The following is an 18,871-nucleotide window of genomic DNA, read 5'->3' on the forward strand; positions in this document are numbered from 1 at the left end:
ATTGCCACCAGGCGTCCCATCAGATCCCGGTAATCCCTTTATTAAAATAAGAGTACCGTGCCATATAGCAATCCAATTGTATCTATAGTGGATGAGAGTCGCCTCCATGTTCCGATATTTTCCAGTAACAAACTTGTCGCTTTTCCTGAAAAACACAGTGCCGCTGTCATCATGCAGCACTCTTTGTGGATCCCATTTGGAGCAAAACATCTTTATTTCTTCAAGGGTTGTGATAGACACAATCTCGCTGCCAAGTTCATCTTCTGTTTTGCAAACCAAGGAGGTTCCGTCTTTGCCATCAGCACCACGGGCACCGTTGCCTCCGTCTTCGCCATCACCGCCATTAGCCCCATTTGAGATAATTTTCAGGTTTCTGGCGCCTTCAATTCGGTCACACAAAAACAGTAGATTTCCCCCACTTTCTCCCGGTGACCCACATGCTCCATCTGCTCCATCCTCCCCAGGGCTTTTACCGTCCAGAGCTCGCTGGCCTTCCCTTGAACTATCCGCACCGGACAAGTTCCACATTTTTTCCGGGGCTAAAACTGTAACAATGGGACTTGCTACAACCCAGTTCTTTCCTTGGCCAGTTTTGCTTTGATTGATGATGAAGTGTTTACTCGCATACACGCGAAACTCACGAATTATTGGTTTTGATGTCAATTTCTGGTACTCGACTAACACGCGATCCAAAGTTATACCGGAGGATTTGATTTGAAAAATCTTGTGATTTTGATCTATTTGCGCAGTAATTACCCCAACCTTTGGTTGTGCCCTATATTCTTCAAGCAATGACTGCAGGATTTTCTGAAAAGGCTTCCGGAATTCAGAATTGCTTTCTGAGATGACATTCTGAAGTTTCGTTCTCAGGTCAGAATGTCTCGCATTTTGAACGTATATGGCGTGCATAGGAGAAGTGTTGATATTTGTAACCAGATCTTTCAAGGTCACACTCTCTTTAATTATCTGCAAGTCACAGATACAATTAACTTCTCCACTCGATTCAGTGAACAACTGCGTCACATGATGTTCAAACACTTGGACAAACTCAATCTCCTGGGCATTTATGTCTCTGTTTCGCTGATATAAGTCGAAACACTGCTGCCAAATATCAGCGAGTATTGTTTGCTGTTCGCGAGATTTGAATAGATTGTCTTTAAAGCATGACTCAAGCGAGGCAATTGATTTAAATGTCGAGAGAAAATTTTTCAGTACCAAAAAATTTGGAAACTCTTTCAGAAGTTCTTGGAGAGGTTCGAGCTTTTCTTTTTTGAATGAACTATCAAACTCGTCGAACTCTTTTTGAAAACAAGTCAAGGCAAAGCTGCGAAAAATTCGAATGACATATTCTTCATCGTCTACTGATAAAATTGGATATTCAAGAAGACTTTTAGTAGCACTGAAAGTCTTTCCATTTCGTACTGCTGTTTCGATTGTTTTGGTCACGGCAATTGCCCTTTTCTTTACCCCCGCGGGGTCTTCAGCCAGAGGCACGAAAGTTGTGATGGGCTCGTACAAGGAGAACAAATCAGACTCAGTCATTTTGCAGCCCACTATAATTAAAGGAATTTCATGAACATGGATTGTAGATCATACCTTAAAGTTATCATTAACTAATTGGTTTTAATTTTTTTTTTAAATCATAGCATAAAATGGATATCAAACATGGATAGACAGCTACTGTGCAAGAAAACACACCCGAATTTGAAGTTTCTCCCCATTTTCAACCGTCGGAACAATATTCTGACTATGATATACGTTTTGCTCAAATATATTCAAGGGATATGCGCTGCTTCAATTCAAGATTATTACTTTTGAATAGGGGAAACCTTTTTGGACCGGTTTGTTGCAGCCATTTAATTACAAAATAGCGCTGGCCTTGGTTAATTTAACTAAAACTAGCGTAATTAATTATCAGAAATATAATAAAAAATTAGTTGTAATCTATATAAAGGGATAGGTTGTTCTTGTTATAACAAAAAAAATTGTTTTCTTCTACTTTGTCTACCTGTTACGCTTTTTGAAACATTTGGTTCCTTTGATTGTTCAGGACAAAGCAAAAAAAAGTGATATTCCTATTTGTAAAAATTAACAGATCCAAACAAGCTTGCTTGTATCAGGGCAACGCTCTGAATGTTCCGACTGCTTTTAATTTCTCTCAAACATTTTTTGATGAAATCTTCAACCAAAAATCAAAAGACAACAAATTTCGAAAATAAAAAAAGAAAAACAACAGTAACAGTAATTTAACAGTAATTTTGAGTTATAGTGTCAGAACAACAGTAATTTTTTGTCCTTCAATTTGCATTCAAGTGGTCTACAAAACGCAACTTCAATTATTTAGCTGAGGAAAAATGCGTTAGTGAATTGTCAAATTAAAAGTTTGATAAGTCTCACCTTTTTATTTGTTGTCTTTCAGCACTGAGGTATAAAATACAATTCAGTTTTGTGTTACTTTTTCTCCACTCAATGCTTTAATGGAGTGCAAGTTATATGACTAGCGTCCAATAGAACAAATTTTTTACGAAATAAACTTTATCTTTCCAGTTAACAGATTAAAATTCTTTGCGCAAAAATTATCCAAATTGCCCAAATGTTAAATTGAATGTTGTAACAATTTAGAAGGGCAAAAAAAATTTATATGCTTTCAATTGCTTGGAGTTAATGCAATACAAAGCTATAGTTAGCTAAGTCAAATCAGAACTCCTCCCAAACTTAAAAATTGATAGTCAAATGTATGAGATTTGATTTTCTGTCAGAACAACAGTAACTTTTTGTCCTTCAATTTCCATTCAAGTGGTCTACAAAATAAAACTTGTCTACAAAAAATGAGGGAACATTGATTTGATTCAAACTCAATAATGGTAAGCAAATCAAAAAAAAGAAAACAATTCTTTCTTGTTTTTTTTTTGAATTTGTTATGATAACACTCTCTGCTAACCTCGTGCTTTAGTAAATAATGACTGTAAATATTTGTTCTCTTACAGTTTCAGCGGTTTGTCTGATCAATTTTAAGCATGAAAACAATCGAAAACTATAAATAGTCTTTTTTCAAACTATACATAGCTCATTACTTTATTTTGCCGACAAGTTAATCAGCCAACAATTTTTGCTTTTTCTGTCCGTGAACAAAAACTTAAGGCAACAAAGTTAGTTAGAAAGTCCACTGACATGGCTAGAGAAAAACTGAATATCTATGACTTAAAGAATAAATTTTCTTTTTACTAATATAACTATGCTTCATACTTGCTTTGGTATAATAGCATAACAAAGATAGTAGTTACTGTGCAAGTGGCACAGAAAAATCTGACCATAGTCGAAAAAATACACCAATGTGTTTTTTCAAATTGTTGTCGTTTTTTGAGCAAACAGTTGGAGATTAGGTATATTCGACAGTCATAATAAAATACGCCATGAAAAACAATTTTCTCTAGAAAAATAGCTTGAAAACTGAAAACCATCGATTTTAAACTGACAAACTAGTGTTATTCAATATCACTAAGTCTTTATGTTTGGAATTAGGCTATTTATGTAAGCTTTTAGGCAGTTAAAATAAGAATTACGACGGTAAGAGCTTCAATATGATTTATCACTCAACCCTGTTCGATGATTAATTTGCGTAAAAAGCATAAAGAAACAACTGAAACTCACCCATATACAAAGTTCCTTCCCGTTTTAATTGGTTGGAGCAACTACATAAGTTTTATTATATTAAAGGAAGAAAACGTTATCCAACGCAGTACTAAAAATTTTGTCTTACTTTTCAGTTCCAGGATTTTCTTCGGCTTACGCTAAATATCTGTGTAAACTTTTTGCTAAAACTTGAAGCAAGTATTATTGAAATTGGAAATTAGAGGATAAAAATATGAATTTTTCCTTACCTTTGATCACAACTGTTTTTATTTGAAAGGAAAGCATCTTCTTAGATAACTACCATCGTTTCTATTATATTGACTGCATTTTCCATCTTATTTTTTCGGGTTTAGTCAGAAAGCTTTTTCTATTAGTAAATTTTTTTTCACCATCTAAAAACGTTTTACAATACGTTGTGCATATTTGATATGATACAATCCAAGGATTACGTCTCAAAAGGCATAATTCCCAAATGGCATAAAAATTTTAAAAATTCCCAAATAGCATAAATTTCAAAAAACTTCCCAAATCGCATAAATTTCAAAAACATTCCCAAATGGCATTAAAATTGTTAATTTCCCAAATGGCATAAACAGTCGAGTTTTTGAAAAGTGAAAGTAAGATTTAAATTTACTTGTAATTAATAGAACCGGAATATTCAACAGAAAGAAAGAAATCAAATGATTTTTAATTTTTACAAGTTTTGCAGATTTCTGAAATACTATCCCAATATTCGTCAATAACAAGCGATTGGGTTTCGAATCTCTGTTTCACGTTGCAAATCATTGCGTTTAGGTTTCTTCTTTTTTTCTTTGAGGAACATCAGCTTGGTAGTCCAATTGCCTGTAGATCTTCTTGCCAAGTTTTCTTCATTTTGAAAACTTTTAACAAACACCCCAAAATTTGGGCGAATTCGACGACCTACTCGTTTATTCAGACGATTGTTGTAGCCTTCACATGCATTTATTGATCTCAGAGTGCTCTGCCTGGTATAAACGTTGTAGATATTTGGTGGAAATTGATGTAACCAAGTTGCCTCAGAAGAGTTCAAAAAACACTAAGGTTTGTAAATCTGGAAACCAGTAATCTTGTCGGCGGACGTTTCTTGAAGTACCTCATTATCAAATAGTTGGCGGACATAAAAAACTGGCAGAAAACCTATGTCAATGAACTTTCGAATAAATTGATTAAGTCTTCTATCATTTTTGTAAGGTGTAAACTGCTTTGAAGAAATGAAAATAACATCCTCGAATTCTGACTGTTGGGAAGTCTGTTTCTACTGCTGCCTGAAACACAAGAATTTCGAAATTCTGCTGCTAGTGGTCGTAGATGGTGTTTGAGGTCAACATAGGGATCATGTCTGAGACGGTTCTGGGGGATGTCGGTCTCGTTGGTGTCGAGTTGAAGAGTGCCTGTCCACTGAATTTACTAGTTAAAATCTATGGACAGGCACTCTTCACCTCGACACCAACTTGACCGACAACCCCCAGAAACGTCTCTGGTGGAAGTCCCATGGTGGTCTCAAAAACTGATCAAGTTGTTCAGGTTAGAAGTTACAGAAATGTTGTATCTCACCTCGAATCCAATCTCAAAGTCGCTGATAATTTCTTTGATTTTTAGTTGCAGGTCCATTCTGTGGTGTTTTCTTGATAATATTTGTAACAATCGTCGATATATTCCCGTCATTTTATTTTGAAGCAAACACCAAACCAAGGAAATTTATGATTCTCCAAATACTCCAAAAATAACATAAACTTGGTGAAAAAGTTTCAGTGAAGATTTAAAAGTTTTATCAGAAAGAATAATTCTACATTTCAAAAGCGCTTTATATTGCCACTTCCTTGAAAAATGACAATACCCCACTCTATGGCGATTTTCAACAAAAACATTTTTGCATCCTGCGTTTCTGCCCATTCATCTCGAATTCTTATTGATTCCATACTTCTGAGAATTTTTGGCATCAGTGCGTGTCATTGGCGATACAATGTCGATTTTAACTTTCTGAATGAAGAAAGACTTGTATCACTGGTTCCGGCTACAAATTTTGTTCAACTTTGGGCAACTGACTCGAGCGGGTCTTGAGAAATTTCCGAAAGAATTTTATTTTTTAAAGTGAGATCGTTATAGCGGTTATAGTCGGGCATATGGGCATGAGAACTTGGATAAGTCAACAAGGTATCCATTTCAATATTTGAAGCGAGTCTGGATCCGCATTCAGTTTTAGTACAAAGCCAAAAAAAAATTTTGGTTGTAGCTGCGATTTTGTTTTCACGCCTCAAAGTTTTCACACATTTTTTGAAATTGTTTATGCCACTTGTGAATTAATTTGTTTTTATACCATTTGGGAAATTAGCCAATCCAAGTGTTTTTTCACAAACTTTACCAAAAAAAATTTACATCCACTTATGTAGAGCTTCAACTTCTGCGGAGGCATCAACGAACTTATTCAATTGCTACATTGTCTAAAACTATACAAGCAAGATTTAAACTTACTTGTAACTAATATAACCGGAATATTCAACAGAAAGAAAGAAATCAATTGATTTTTAATTTTTACAAGTTTTGGCAGATTTCTGAAATACTATCTCAATATTCGTCAGTATCGAACGATTGAGTTTCGAATCTCTGTTTCACGTTGCAAATCATTGCATTTAAACCTTTCCATTTTTTTCTTTGAGGAACATCAGCTTGGTAGCCCAATTGGAATCGCCTGTAAATCTTCTTGCCAAGTTTTCTTCATTTCGTAAACTTTTAGCAAACAACAAGAATTCGGGCGAAGTCGACAACCTACTCGTGTATTCAGCCGATTTTTGTAGCCTTCACATGCTTTTATTGTTCTCAGAGTGCTCTGCCTGGTATAAACGTTGTAGATATTTGGTGGAAATTGGTGTAACCAAGTTGCCTCAAAACAGTAAAAAAAACACTATGGTTTGAAAATCTGGAAACCAGTAAGCTTTTCGATGTTTCTTTAGTACCTCATGAAATTTTAGGCGGATTAAAACACTGGTAGAAAACCTATGGCAATGAAATTTCGAATAAATTGGTTAAATCTTCTATCTTTTTTGTAAGGTGTAAATAATCCCAAGTCTTTAATTTTTGACAAAAATGCTTTGAAGAAATGAAAATAACATCCTCGAACTGTGACTGTTGGGAAGTCTGTTTCTACTGCTGCCTGAAACCCAAGAATTTCGAAACTCTGCTGCTAGTGGTAGTAGATGGTGTTTGAGACCATCATAGGGATCATGTCTGAGACGTTTCTGGGGGATGTCGGTCAAGTTGGTGCCGAGGTGAAGAGTGCCTGTCCGCAGAAATTACTAGGTAAAATCTAAAGACAGGCACTCTTCACCTCGATACCAACTTGACCGACATCCCCCATAAACGTCTCTGGTGGAAGTCCATGGTGGTCTCAAAAAAATTTCGGCTAAAACTTTTTTGCAACTTTGGGCAACTGACTCGAGTGGTTTTGAAAAATTTTCGAAAGAATTTTAGTTTTTAAAGTGAGATGTTTATAGCGGTTATGGTCGGGCATATGGGCATGAGAACTTGGATGAGTCAACAAGGTATCCACTTCAATATTTGAAATGAGTCTGGATCAGCATTCAGTTTCAGTACAAAGCCAAAAAAAAATGTTGGTTGTATGTAGCCGCAGTTTTCTTATAGAAATATACGTCATAATTCAAATTGCAACCCCCTCCCCCTTTGAGAACTTCAATTTGGCTCATTGTTCAAAAATCTATTGGTTCTTCTTGAAATAAATGTTGATGAGTGATTAGTAATTTGTTGACAAGTGAACAAATTAAGGCGTGAAAACTGTCTGGAAAGATCTTACTTTTTTACGCCTCAAATTTTTCACACTTTTATTGAAATTGTTTATGCTATTTGGGAAGTTACCCAATCCAAGTGTCACGAAATTTGCCAAAACAATTTACATCCACTTATTTAGAGCTTCAACTTCTGCGGAGGCATCAACGAACTTGTTCAATTGCTACATTGTCTAAAATTATATTATAAAATTACTTGGTAGTTTCCTTTTCCAAATATAACCAAACACTGGACGGTAGATGATAACCTTGAGATAAGTTTTTTAAATTTGCCTCTTTTAAAAGCGATTTATTTTTGGAAAAAAACATGGTACAAGCTCTGAAATTACTAGCCCAACTTAAATATGTTTTGCCGGTAAGTTGAAAGTTTTGTAAATGCCAAATATGTAAAGGAGTGGAAGGTTTTTGTCCTGACCTCTTCTCCTGAAATCGACACAAACGATTAACACATTTCAATTGTACATATAATGACAAAAGATCGAATATTGTCTTACCTGAATCAAAACCAAAAGCTTAAAGTTTTACAAAATTTGAATGGGATTTAGCACCGAAAATTTAAGAAGTTGTTTATGACGTGATTTTACAAATATACATACAGGTTACGACTAGACACGCTGTTTTGCGCTATATTTTTGTGCTAGGCATACAGTTTTTTAAGATTTACAAAAATCCAAAGTATTTATTTAGCTCGAGTTGGTCATATTCTAGAAAGTTATATTTTGGGTAATATGGCGGTTTCAGATTTCTTTAAGGTCTGAAAATTCAAAGCGGAATTACATGGTTAAACAGTTAAAAATGATCTTCTTTCGGTTCTCTAACTCGAATACCATTAGATTAGATTGGAAACAATATTATTATTATATGGTTATTTTGACTTACAGTGGGTTAGAAACAATTTAATTGACTAAAATATGTTTGAGTGTTTTAAAGTTATACTCTATCAGTTAACATAATGAGCAGAACACTTCATAAAGGTGCTGATTACTAATAAATTGTCGAACTTGGTTCCGCGTGACTTTTTGCAGAACTTCATTTTAGCAAAGCACATTTTAGATAAAAACGGATTCAGATGATTTTTATTCAAGTTTGTTTGGTCTTCTCTATTAAACTATTAATATAAATTACAAATAAGAAACTCCAATTTTGTTTGAGACGGTAAATGGAATTAAAAAAGCAATGAAATTTACAAATAAAAGAACCAACCGTCTAGATACAGTAAAAATTACTTTTATTAGTTAGTTTTGTGGTTAAAATAAATCACATCTAAATATTTTATAAGCCTGCTCGCTCGCCTACACTGCTTGATATTAGACAAAAAATAAAAAAAAACTTCGACAAAGGGAAACCCTTTTGATTGTTTTCAATGTCATTCAAGTTACGACGGAAAGGGTTCTAAATGATGTAATTTTCAACCTCTTCCGAAGGTTATTTCATGTACTTGATTTTGCGTTCACAATTAGCTGTTCGCAACCATTAGCTGCGTTCACAAAGTGACGTTAGGAAAATGTTTATGTTCTTAACCGTACTAAATTATCTGCCCTTTCTCGGTTTTATAAATTGTTCCAACTTTCACAGCCGAGAACACGAGAAAACGTTCGTGGATGCTCTGTTGAACAAGACTCTGAAACACAGTGCACCATTTGACAGTGAATTATCTGCAGTAAACGAGGTTTGGGCACGGATTAAAAATCAGGCTCCTATGATCTGATAATTTTTCAGTATACCTTCTGCAAACTCATTAAAACGAGTATATTGATTTTTTAGTTGTGCGGCGTTGCATTCTTTGGTAACGATAATTTTTTTTGGAAACAATTTTTTGCTAACAAAGCCCACAGCACCTTACGAATTGAAATTTGTTTTTTTCCCGGTATCTGAATTTTTGAAGGATGCCTGGTTTTTATTCTGTCTGCTTGTGAGGTGCGATTTGTGGTTGAACTGTTCCAACTGATGGACATTGACGAGCGACGGAATTTGGCCAAGATGCGCATCTGGCTGGAAGAGAGCTACTCCATTCCAGCACTGGCTTGGGATCCCGAGGACTACGGAGGTATGACTGGACGTAACTACACTTGATTACTTTATTAAACCAAAAAATTTATATCTTTATTACAAAAGCTTTCATTCACATGAATTTTTTGGCATTTTTTGGCAGGATAAATGGAAAGATTCTCATTTGGAAAAAAAACTGAAAGAGAAATGGAAAGACCCTTAATGGAAAACAAGGCCCTCTCTTAAATAAACAATTTGATCCTAGGACTGGAGCTAATCCAGCTGGCGCCCCTCTCAGTGTGGACTCCAGACATTGTGTTCCGGGAGGTGTCCAGCATAGAGCACGACGCGAACACGCAACAGGGCATCTACCAGGACGGAACAGTGACTAGTAGATCCACTGTGCTCACTCTCAACACATTCTGTCCAGTCAATATCATCAAGTTCCCCTTCGACACTCAGGTGCGAGTGAATCAGTCCGAGAGGGAAAACAAAATTGTTCGTGTGCTCTTCAAATAGGACAGAGTGTTCCGATCACAGTTATTCTAGCACAAAAAGAATCCAAAAAAAGCAACTTTAGAAAATTAATTCTAAAAATTATGAAATGTTAGACTTGTTTTTCAAAATCTTTAAAAAAATGAGAATTTTTTTTTCAAATTAAGTTGACAATTCTAATAAAAAGCGTCCGATTAAGTCGTATCAATAGCCATTTATCAGCCGTTCAAACGAGGAGCTGAAATATGTTCAATAAATGTGTGTCTGAAATTCAAAAACTCGAACCCGTTTTTTTTTCGCGACAATAAGATGGGGTATCAAGCTTTTTAGTCGAAATCTGAATCGCTACAAATGGGGCGAACTTTCAATAAAACTAACGTCTGGCGAAAAACCCTCACTCAAAACAAGTGACGACGTCGGAACAATACCAAATGTTTCATTCATCATATTTGTTCATACTATCAGCGCAAAAGACAAAATCGAAAATATTAAGAATCACTTAGTTTTTTCCAAAAAAATTGGTATAGAAGAAAATATTGGAAAACAAACTAAATTTACAAATACTGCAAGAAGATGAAAATGTAACTATAATGAGTGTGCTCACTAAACGCAAGCTAATTTTATTTTGACAAGCTATTTTTTCAAATAGGGAACTAAAAATCATTGAACCATAAACAAAATACACAAATCAGGATAGTCGGTTACTGTGCTAGTTGCACCAAAAGCTCCTATTACAATACCAAAAACAACAATTTTTTTTCAAATTGTGTCGTGGTTTTATTTCGAGTTCTTTTTCTAAGTTTTTATGTGAAAGTCTAAATTAAAAACCTAGAGCTTCAATAGTCGTAAAAAGTAGGTATGTTCTACAACATATATTTTTTCCTCGCTGTAAGGCGCTAAAATTTTCATGAACTGAAATTACACTAGTAAATTTAAGTTTTGTCGACTAAATAAATGATATCTTGCAAGACATTAGAAAAAAATCAAAAAATTTTGTACTCTCACTTCTAAGGATTTAGTTTATGAAGTTTTTGTGCCTAATAATCAAAAATTGTTTTGTTTTGTTTGTTTTAAAAATTTTTTTCTAATCAAATTTAGATCTAGAAGAGTTACACGCAAGATAAAGCTTTCGAAAAAAGTTCAGCTGCAATTTTTTTGTGCAAAACTTTTTCATTTGTTTCCGTATTAAACTTTGCCGGCTCAGTCGCAGATTGATCAATTATGTGTTTTTTTTTGTATTCTGCCGTCTGACAGAAATGATAGCAGCTATACATCAATCATTTTTTCTTTTTTTTTCCACCTTTAATTGCTATTAATTGCTTATAATTTTTTGCTCACATAAATAACACAAGGTTTCAATAAAAGTTCTTTTTTCCTTCCGCTGAAAGTGGGATGGGAATGAAATTTGTTTTCGGGCGTGTTTTAAGATTGTTGCAATTTTTTCCCCGCACAAAATCAAGCACCACAAATAGTTATCGGATTTAGGGTTGATTTATTTATCATACAAAAGCTCCTTAAATCTTTTTTTGATTGACAAAAAAAATCACAATTTAACGTTTAGTCGAAATCTTTTTAATTTTAAATTTCGTTCAGATCGCGGCTGAAACAGCTTTTATATGATTTATGACTCCACGCATTCCGAATCATAAGTGCAAAATTCTTAATTCTTTAAATTTCTTTTTTCTGACAGAAAAGCTCTTATAAGATGAGCTCTTTATTGTTGTTTTTAAAATGAGTTTTGCATCCGCTGTTAGGAGTGCACCATATCAGCGGGACAGTGGATGAGCAGCAACCGGTCTTACGTGCTCTCTGGCTACTATGAGGGCCAGCGGGAGGCGGGGAGGGCCAGGGACAGTCTGGCAGAGGACAGTGGCCAGTGGAAGATAGAGGGACCTGCCACTTACTCTGTGTTCACACTCAAGTACGAGGGCGATGAGAATTACTACAGTCGCATTCAGTACAAGTACAGGTATGCTAACAGTGGGTTTTCCCTGTAGCACTTTATATGTAGCACTTTATATTTTTACCCTGTAGTTACCCTGTAGCACTTTACCCTGTTACCCTGTAGCACTTTATATTTTTAATGAGATATAAAATCCAGCTTTGAGAAGTTTTAAGGTCTTAAGTTTTAAAGTTTTAAAATTTTTAAAAACGGATCCCCCTGGCTAAACTCTTCTAATTATGGCAAAAGTACAGAAGGCTTTGAATTTTTCATTTTAAAAAACATAGTCTCGAAACATTTTTTAAAACCCCAGTTTATAGTCATGATTTCTGGTCTTTCCAGGTATTTGTCTTGATACAGTAAATGTGTCTCTGTTTTATTTTGCGTAGTTTACTAATTTCTCACTGAAAAGAAACTAAGCTTGTCTTGTTTTTGTTTTGAATTAAAATAATCGACAAGTTCAAAATTGTTTCGTTTGCACTTAGCGCGAACTGACTCATTCATAAGCGCGTGTATCTTTTCTGATTAGGTTCAAGCGGGACTACATGTTCTACTTGATGGTCCTTGTGGTTCCCTCTATGATGCTCGGCTGTCTCCCCCTCCTCACTTTCCTACTCCCCTTCGAGTTCGGGGAGAAGATCTCCCTCGGCCTCACTGTACTTCTAGCACAAGTGGTAGAGCTGCTCGTACTCTCCGATATCATCCCTCCGACATCAAAAGCCAACTTCCCAGAATTGGGAAAGTTTGTGATCAGCCTGATCATTTTAATTTCGCTCTCCATCGTGGAATCGGTAGTCGTGACTGCAGTTTATTCTTTGACACCACAAACAAAAGTGCCGGCGCTTCTTAGAATCCTTTTGCGATCAAAAAACACAAATGAAGACCCGATGATTGATCACGTGATCACTCGAGGAAAAGAGAGCAGAAGTCGAGAATCGAACCCTGGAACATTAGAATTGGAAGCAATGCGAGAAAATGAGACGGATAACAAGGAAAGTAACCCAGAAAAGGAAAACGAATGTAAACTGATTCAGAATGACTGGCATTCTCTGGCGAAGCTGATTGACAAGGCAATGTTTGTAACTTATGCTGCGATGCTTGTGGTCGTGTTCGGGAAATTTTACATAGCTCTGAAATCTGATTGAGCTGTAAAAAGAACCCACAAGACTGATCAAAACTGTTACACGTTTCTTTCCTTGTACGGCCCAAACTTGCTAAATTTTGTATGAACTTCTGTTTTTATTGAAAAAGCAGATTACAATTTTCTGGAATTATTTTCATCAAACAGATTCGGGTATTAAAATCTATTTTTGAGATCATCAAAAAAATCAATTTTGGGCTGCATAACAGAAAGGACCGCTTACGTGATTAATCGTCATATTTTTTATTGTGCCTTATTAAGTTTACTACATTTTCGTGTGTAACTGCATGTTCATCCCCGTTAAGAAATTGATTGAAATTTAAGCTCGGAATTTCTACTACTGGGCTTGTTTGATGTTACCATTTACCGCGTAAACAGAAACTGATTTTCTGGTCTTGAGATCGTACAAAAACCATTGGAATTGGGTATATTCTCGTACTGGCTAGGCTAAGCGTATCGCAGTCAGAATTCGCATGAACAACTGAGCAGGTATATTCTTCCCGGGTCGAGGTGCTTGCGTTATGCTTTGACTTTAAAAGTCGAGCAAGGGCAATTTTTTGACTAAAGTTCCGCCGTCCAGAAGCAATTTTAAGCCGAGCACAAAGTCGAAAGATACCCAATTTTGGCCGAGAGAGTCAAGACTTAGGTCAAGCACAGTCGAAACAGACCCTATTTCGGTCGAGAAAGTCGTAACATAGGTCGACAATGTCGAAAACAGGTCGAGCACAGTTGAAACATAGGTCGAGCAGAAGTGACTTTTTTTCTTTATTAATCGTCCTATATTTGATTGTGCCTAACTATGTTTACTACATTGTCCTGTGTAATTACGTGTCATCCTCGTTAAGAAATTGATGCTTGAAATTTAAATTTAAAATTTCTACTGCTGCGCTTTTGTGATTTTACCAGTTTCCGCGGAAACAAAAACTGATTTTCTGGTCTTGAGATCGTGAAAAACCATTGGAATTGGGTATATTCTCGTACTGGCTAGGCTAAGCGTATCGCAGTCTCAATTCGCAAGAACAACTGATCAGGTAAATTGTTCCCGGGGCGAGATTCTTGCCTTATTCTTCGCCTTAAAAAGGATGCAAGTGCAGAATTTCGACTAGAGTTCCGTGGCCGAGAAGCATCTTTAAGCCGAGCACAAAGTCGAAACACACCCTTACCCGAGTTTGGCCGCAAGAGTCAAAACATAGTTCAAGCTCATTCGAAACTTGCCCAGTTTTGGTCGAGAAAGACAAAACAAAGGTCAGCACAGTCAGGGCATACCCTATTTTGGCCGAGAAAGTCGAAAGATAGGTCGAGCACAGTCAAAACATAGGTCCGGCAGAGTTCCAGTTAAGCTCACATTTTTGTGGCTTAGAGAGTTGAGATAATCATTACACATCCCATTGTTAGTCACCCCGCATTAAGCCAATTGGCGATTAATCAAATCATTTTTGTAATTGTTTTGTCTGTCGAGAAAGACGAGACAGTCAAAATTTGCCCATTTATGATCAAAAAGTCGAAACATATCTAAGCGGAGTCGAACAAACAATTATTTTTAAAATGTCGGTCGAGACAGTCCAGAAAATCTAAACATACTGAGTTTTGATCGAGAAACATATCTGAACTTGGTCGAACAAAATCGAAACTTTTTTGTTGGGTCGAAAAAGACGAAAAATACCAGAATGTGGTCGAGAAAGTCGAAAAATACCGAAACTTGATTGAGACGGTTGAAAAATACCGAAACTTGATTGAGACGGTTGAAAAATGCCGAAGCTTGGCAGAGACGGTCGCAACAAACCGATTTTTGTTCAAGAAAGCCGAAATATAAACCGAGCCCCTCGACATGGGTAACAACCAAGCAATCAAAACAAACAGTTACCAATAAAAAACAAAAGGCTATAACACGTAACAGGGCAAAACCTCTTATCTCTATAGTGTAACTTCGTCTTTCAGGCTTCTGATTGCTACTTGCCAAGGAGATTTAAGTCTGGCAGAGGCACGGCGGTGGCCGCTTTTCCAACCCCCTTCTTAGTTCAAAGGGTCCCTCTTGAGATAATGTTTTTTTATACCCATTTTCGTTCATCCGATACTACAATTTTTCAAGAGGCGCCTTTCGGACCAATAAGTAGGGGTTTTTTTTGACAAAATAAGGGTCATTATGGTGCTTTAACTCCGAAAGTCGATTTGGTCGGCCTAAAAAAGGTCATCAACGTTTTCGACCTTTTTTGAAAACACACCCCCCTCCACCCTCGAAAAAATCATACCCTGCCTCAATTTTAAAGTTCAGCATTAGTATGCAACCGGTTCGAAAAACCAAAAAACATGATTTATTTCTCGTAAACTTTTTCGAGATTCCTTTTTGAAAAAAACTGATTTCTGAGCTTCAAATTTTGTCCAGTACTGTTTCAGCTTTTCAAGAAATGCGGAAAATTTAAGCCTGAGGTTTTTTTTTCACTCATTTTTCGGCGATCAAAAAATAATTCATTCTAAAATCATTTTTAAACCAATTAAAGTTTCGAAGACTGCCAACTTGCCCATGCTCTGCACTAATTTATGCGTGCTCTGAAGATTCTATTCATAATGCTGAAAGCAAAACGCGAATTATTTATGCGTGGCAAATTGTCCGGTATAACAAAAGGGTTCCAAATTGAATTGAGGTGAATTAAGTGGTCACAGTAGCAGATTTAGAGGGGATGGGTTTTGGACCCACTAATCACCCAAAGGGTCCCCCGTTTACTTTTTGAGACATCCAATTTTGGCTAGCAGAATCTTGGCGCGCAAATTTTTTACTGAAGGCAGCTTCTTTGCCAAGATATATTAATTGAAGGGGGGTAGAGCGCGCGCCGAAAAATTGTGATTCACTGCTTGCTTTTTCAAAAGTTTCAGTGGCGCAGTAAAATTGGTCTGAACATTGTCTTCAATGGCTCGGGAAGATCGGAAAATCAATTTGGCCGAAGTATACAAAATAAACAAAATCCCTCTACAAGAAAATTCTAGATCCACTCGTTTTTGATTGTATTTGGTTCAAACTACTCATATTTTGACACATGCAGTCTTGTTGTTGTATGCAGTCTTGTTGTTCCTATTTTTAAGAAATGCTGAATATACCATCTGGAAAACATTGTTAACTCGATCAAAGTTATAATGATTTGAATTTGGGACTATTTTGACGACTGTAGCTCAAAATGGGACAATTTACACGCAATATATTTTGTTTTTAAAAAGCTTCAGCGGCATATGGAACCCTTCCAAGATGAACTGAGGCAGGCAATTTGGAATTATTATGCTGAAAATATATCTTTGGCTACTTGGCGAGCAGTACGTGGCTAGTGGAGCGATAAACTACGTGGCGAGATTTTCGAACGTGGCGAGAATTTAAAAACGCTTATTCGAAACATAGTTTGCAATTTTTTTGAACATTGATTTTTTTGAAATTTTTTCTAAAAACGCTTGTGATTGACAAAAGAGGGCAGTCGGAACATTCATGGCTTTGACTGAATTGCGAGCAGTCTTGTTTGTATTAGTTAGAGTTCGTCTTCCCTCTTCAAATTTGTCGGACGGTTTTGTCTATCGAAAAATGTTAAAATTGATATGGTTGGCAAATTCCGTCAAATTTCATTGACAATTTGGAGCGGGATAGTCAGTCTCTGTAAAGTTTTATAGCAATCAAATTTAATCTGATTGCTATAAAACTTAAATCATAATCAAATTTAATTTAAAATGGGTTGTTTTGATTCTAATTGTTTTGAAGTTAAAATATCTCTTTTAAATTCCTCATATTTGGCATCTGTGTTTTTTTTGCTTTTTTAGGAAATTTTAATGCAGTTTGAATCACTTTCTTTTTAAGTAAACCTGAAACTTTAACGCATTTCAAAATAACATGATCATTGCAATGGTTAGGTTGTGGTTTACTTTCGTTATGTACATAAAATGATGCCTATTTACTCCCCTCTTATTTGTCCCGCGTCTTTACATGTATTTCCCTACCACTACATATTTCTCTACCTTTAAAGGTTCTTTTTTTTTACTGAACTCGCCCTTCCATTTTTCCCCTCCCACCAACCCCCTGTCTTTACACTTATCCCTCTCTCCGCGAATAAGTGTGGGGGTGGGGTAATTGTCCCAGATAAAGTTGTTCGAAAGAGTGAAAAATGCCCAGAAAAAGTATCTCCAGACATTCGTGTCCCAAGTTTGCTCAACTTACAATAGCATTTTTTGTCAGCGCATGAAGGCAAGTTCTTGGTTTCCATGTATGAGCAACTATGAATAATCCATATTTGAATAAAACGCATGATAACAACTGGGGCAATTCTGTTAATTAGGTGGTGCGATAAATTTTTACAAAAAAAAAACAAACGTGAAAATTTACAATTTATTTTGCAACAAATTTATACATACTATAATCCAATATAAAGGAGTTTTTATGGATCTTCTTAACACTTACCACCCCTGTTAATAAAAGCAGTAAACTAGCGCTAGAGCTTTGTATTGAGACTTCTAATTTTGCTGCAATCTGATTGGTCGGAAATGCGTTATATTAATTTACTTAACAGTTGCCCCCCTTTCTTAAGGGGGGGGGCAATTGTTAAGTAGATCCTTTTAAATTAACTACATCCAATTAAAGAATTTTGAGTTAAGTAGATAAAATTATTTTGAAATCCGAATCAAATGAGCTATTTCGATGCGTTCATAGCGCGCAATCAATTGTTCCACTGAAATTTAGTTTTATATCAGTATCGAGAAAACGTTTGAAAAGAAAAAATCAGCAAAATAAAAAAAAGTTTTTGAGAAATTTTGTTTGGGCGGCAACCATTGCCTCGAGGAAAGCAGGCTACCACGGTGGGTCCTCTAGCCTTGTATCAGAACACCAAAAGTTTTTCTCCGCAGCACCTTAATAATGTTCGCAAAAGCTTTTTTTCAGTTTTATGGACTTTTTCAATCTGAAAGTAATTTTTGAGATTTGATATTGTAAGCTTTGGTGTTGCACATTCGTTATAGAATCTGGCTCACGATTTCATCTCATTCAAAATATTTTCAAGTTGTTATAAACATTCCTCAAGCGCTTATTGAGCACGCGAGAATTGTTCAATTTATCTTAAAATACAGGGTAGGGTTCTCATGCTTGAAGGACCAAATGCTTGAAAAGTTTCAACCAATCAAAATCGCTAAGCGTTCCTATTGGCTAAATGCCTTTCTCACAAAATCGAAGTCAATATTAACAAAAAATATTTTATTATAATATTATACAATATTTCAAGTCAGTGGAAAATAATCAAAAGTTTTACAAATTGCGGGTTACAACCGCAATACTATTGAGATAAACATCAAAATTTATAAGTTCAAGTTCATACGATTTTTTCAGTCTTGAAAACTCATCTGCTTATTATCTAATCGGTCAGTATTAACACTTATGGCCTGGATTTATTGTTTAACTTTGAGATTATAATGGAACTATTTTGGACTAGCTATTCCATTATAACCGATGTTCTTTTAAAACTCCAGTGCGAAATCCCGCCTCTTCAAATCTCAGTCTAACCGAGGCACTTGTTTCCAAAGTGAGTTTTCCGTGTTTTTCCTAAAAAAAGTTTTAAAATTAAAAGAAAAATAAACTTGAATTGAACTTGAAAATGCATATAAAGGAGAATCCAGAATGCAAAAAAACTTCCTTCATAGCTTTGATCACTATTTTTAAAGCAAAAAAAAACAGATAACATGTTCGAAGTTTTAATTTGATTCTTCGGTTCAGTTAGCGACACTCTCTTTTACTTCTGCTCTTCTATTCTTTTGTTTTGCAGATTCTAAACAGATTTTTTCTAAGCCTGAGTTTTTCTAATTTTTTTGTTTTCACATTTACTTGAGTTTTAG

At 35.7% G+C, this 18,871-nt stretch overlaps 3 protein-coding genes across 3 annotated transcripts in view; 2 read left to right on the top strand and 1 right to left on the bottom strand.

Moving 5' to 3' along the window:
* The window catches only part of LOC134848149 (sister chromatid cohesion protein PDS5 homolog A-B-like), a 350,720-nt gene that overhangs the window by 203,875 nt on the left and 127,974 nt on the right, over positions 1-18,871 (bottom strand). The gene's annotated exons all lie outside the window — the stretch shown is intronic.
* Positions 6,876-11,825, top strand: LOC134848810 (neuronal acetylcholine receptor subunit alpha-5-like). The gene is made up of 5 exons (XM_063866322.1): positions 6,876-6,951; positions 9,340-9,501; positions 9,709-9,905; positions 11,693-11,762; positions 11,809-11,825. The coding sequence occupies exons 1-5, from the start codon at positions 6,876-6,878 to the stop codon at positions 11,823-11,825; spliced, it is 522 nt and encodes a 173-aa protein (XP_063722392.1).
* The window catches only part of LOC134848811 (uncharacterized), a 61,298-nt gene continuing 55,194 nt past the window's right edge, over positions 12,768-18,871 (top strand). Inside the window, exon 1 of the mRNA XM_063866323.1 lies at positions 12,768-12,955. Coding sequence (XP_063722393.1) covers positions 12,768-12,955 — 188 coding nt within the window. The remainder of the gene's footprint in view (positions 12,956-18,871) is intronic.

Source organism: Symsagittifera roscoffensis, chromosome 6 (genome assembly GCF_963678635.1).
Source record: "Symsagittifera roscoffensis chromosome 6, txSymRosc1.1, whole genome shotgun sequence".
Classification (NCBI taxonomy): domain Eukaryota; kingdom Metazoa; phylum Xenacoelomorpha; order Acoela; family Convolutidae; genus Symsagittifera; species Symsagittifera roscoffensis.

Excerpts from the sequence above, each read along its gene's own strand:
- LOC134848810 (XM_063866322.1), top strand. The coding sequence starts at position 6,876 with ATGTCTGAGACGTTTCTGGGGGATGTCGGTCAAGTTGGTGCCGAGGTG. Across the intron at positions 6,952-9,339 it reads CTGTCCGCAGAAATTACTAG|GATGCCTGGTTTTTATTCTG; the intron begins GTAAAATCTAAA and ends GAATTTTTGAAG. Across the intron at positions 9,502-9,708 it reads GGATCCCGAGGACTACGGAG|GACTGGAGCTAATCCAGCTG; the intron begins GTATGACTGGAC and ends ATTTGATCCTAG.